This window comes from Camelina sativa, chromosome 17 (genome assembly GCF_000633955.1).
Source record: "Camelina sativa cultivar DH55 chromosome 17, Cs, whole genome shotgun sequence".
Classification (NCBI taxonomy): Eukaryota; Viridiplantae; Streptophyta; class Magnoliopsida; order Brassicales; family Brassicaceae; genus Camelina; species Camelina sativa.
This window is the reverse complement of record NC_025701.1, coordinates 20469747-20472706: the sequence shown is the minus strand read 5'-3', so window position 1 is coordinate 20472706 and position 2960 is coordinate 20469747. Positions and strand designations below refer to the sequence as shown.

The 2960-nt window shown below is 43.0% G+C and overlaps 1 protein-coding gene across 1 annotated transcript in view; it reads right to left on the bottom strand.

Annotated features, from left to right (window-relative positions):
• The window catches only part of LOC109129922 (RNA-directed DNA polymerase homolog), a 5648-nt gene extending 3072 nt beyond the window's left edge, over positions 1-2576 (bottom strand). The window contains exon 1 of the mRNA XM_019238966.1: positions 2139-2576. Coding sequence (XP_019094511.1) covers positions 2139-2576 — 438 coding nt within the window. The remainder of the gene's footprint in view (positions 1-2138) is intronic.

The window sequence follows — 2960 nt, the reverse complement described above, 5'->3', positions numbered from 1 at the left end:
AGAAACATTGAATGTTGATGATATGGTATACTTACCTTGAAGATCAATCTGGTATGCATTGTCATTGATCCTCTTGATGACTTCAAATGGACCATCAGCTCGTGGTAGAAGCTTGCTCTTCATCTCTTCTGGGAACCTATCCTTGCGTAAGTGAATCCACACTAAGTCTCCTTCTTCGAAAACGAGCTCTGTCCTGCCCTTGTTCGCATGCTTCTCGTATTGCTTGGTCCTTTTCTCTATGTTCTCCTTAGCTTTATCATGTATCCTCCTCACCTGTTCAGCCTTTTCTTTGCCATCAAAGCTACACTTCACACTTAACGGTAAGGGAATCAAGTCGAGAGGTGATTGTGGATTAAAACAATAAACAATTTCAAAAGGAGAGAATAGAGTAGCAGAATGCTTAGCGTGATTATATGCAAACTCAACATGTGGTAGGCATTCTTCCCACGACTTGAGATTGCTTCTCACTAAGGTCCTTAGGAGTGTAGATAGTGTCATGTTCACCACTTCGGTTTGCCCATCTATTTGCGGGTGACATGTGGTTGAGAATGATAGCTTGGTTCCTAGCTTAGCCTATAACGTCCTCCAGAAGTGTCCTAGAAACTTTGTATCTCGGTCTGAGACGATTACTTGAGGCATTCCATGTAGACGTACTACTTCCCTGAAAAACAAGTTAGCTACAATAACAGCATCGTCCGTCTTGTGACTTGCAATGAAGTGAGCCATCTTGCTAAACATGTCAACCACAACAAAAATCGAATCTCTACCATTTCTGGTTTAGGTAAGCCAAGAACAAAATCCATAGAAATATGAGTCCAAGGTTGAGAAGGGATAGGGAGAGGAGTGTACAAGCCGTGGGGCTGTACCTTACCCTTTGCCATTTTGCAGATATGGCACCTAGAACAAACCTTCTCAACGTCTTTCTTCATTTGAGGCCAATAGAAGTGTTCTTGCAGTCCAAGTAGAGTCTTTGACACTCCAAAATGTCCAGCTAGTCCACCTCCGTGAGCTTCTCTGATCAGCAGCTCTCTCATGGATCCTCTTGGTATGCACAATCGATCCTTAAAGAACAGATATCCATCGATGTCAGTCTCATAAAGCTCTACTATCTCATCAAAACCTACTAGCTTAGAGGACAAAGTAGAAATGAGAGTGTACCTCCTAGATAATGCATCTGCCACTACATTATCCTTATCTTTCTTGTACTTACCCGTGTAGGGAAAAGTCTCAATGAACTCCATCCATCTGGCATGTCTCTTGTGGAGCTTCTGTTGTCCTTTGAGATGTTTCAAGGACTCATGATCAGTGTGAATAACGAACTCCTTGGGCCACAGGTAATGCTGCCACGTTTGAAGAGCCCAGACTAAGGTGTACAGCTCCTTGTCATATGTAGGATAGTTCAATGTCGATCCTCCCAGCTTCTCACTGAAGTAAGCTACTGGCTTCCGATCCTGCATCAAAACAGCACCTATACCCACTCCGGAGGCATCACATTCAATTTCAAAAGTTTTCATAAAGTCAGGAAGTAAAAGAATAGGGGCAGTGATAAGCTTCTCTTTTAAGGTTGAAAACGCCTTCTCTTGTGCTTCCTCCCATCTGAATCCTACATCCTTCTTGACAACTTCTGTAAGTGGCGCTGCAATAGTACTGAAGTCTTGGACAAATCGCCTGTAGAACCCGGCTAAACCATGAAAGCTCCTAACTTCTGCCACGTTTTTGGGTGTTGGCCACTCCTTAATAGCCTTGACCTTCTCATCGTCCACTCTAACTCCTTCTGCACTAACAACAAAGCCTAGAATAACAACCTCAGTAGTACAGAATGAACATTTAGAAAAATTAGCAAAGAGGGATTGAGAACGAAGAACATTTAGAACTTGGCGGATGTGTTCTAAGTGTTCTTCTAGACCTTTGCTGTATATGAGTATGTCGTTGAAGTACACAACCACGAAGATGCCTATGAAAGGTCTGAAAGCATGATTCATTAAACGCATGAAGGTGCTTGGAGCATTTGTGAGACCAAACGGCATGACTAGCCATTCGTAGAGCCCTTGCTTGGTCTTGAAAGCTGTTTTCCATTCATCTCCTTCCTTCATTCTGATCTGATGATAACCACTTTTCAAATCTATCTTTGAGAAGACTGTTGAACCACATAACTTGTCCAGCATGTCATCTAATCTCGGAATCGGATGTCTGTACTTCACTGTAATGTTGTTAATAGCTCTGTAATCAACACACATCCTCCATGAGCCATCTTTCTTTGGTACAAGCAAAACTGGTACTGCACATGGACTGAGACTCTCTCGGATATGTCCCTTGCTCATCAGCTCTTCTACTTGCTTCTGAAGCTCTTTGGTCTCCACTGGATTAGTTCTGTAAGAGGGTCTGTTCGGTAGTGCTGAACCTGGTACCAAATCGATCTGATGCTCTATCCCATGTATTGGCGGCAAACCTGGAGGTATCTCTTCTGGAAATACATCCTTGTATTCCTCTATAATCTCTATCATCTCGCGTGGAAGCTCTTCTGCTGACTTAGTACTGGTGAGTGTCTCCTTATACACAAACATGAATGTGGTCATCTCTGGATCAAATAGCTTGTTGAACTCGCTGTGATTGATGTACAGGCTGTGAGACACTTTCTCTGTATCCTTGCGGTTCATGTGAAGCTGATCCTTGTAGATTTCGCTGGGTGTAAGTGGTAGAAGAGTGACCTTGCGTCCTTTGAACTCAAATGACTGCTTGTTGGTGTAGCCATCATGAAATACTCTTCTGTCGAACTGTCATGGTCTTCCCAAAAGGATATGACTTGACTTCATTGGAATCACATCACAAAGCAGCTCATCCTCATACTTCCCAATCGTTAGTTTCACCATCACTTGCTGCGAAACTGTTAAAGCTCCCTTGTTGTTCAACCACTGTAGCTGATAAGGTCTTGGATGTGAAGTGGTCTTGAGATTAAGCTT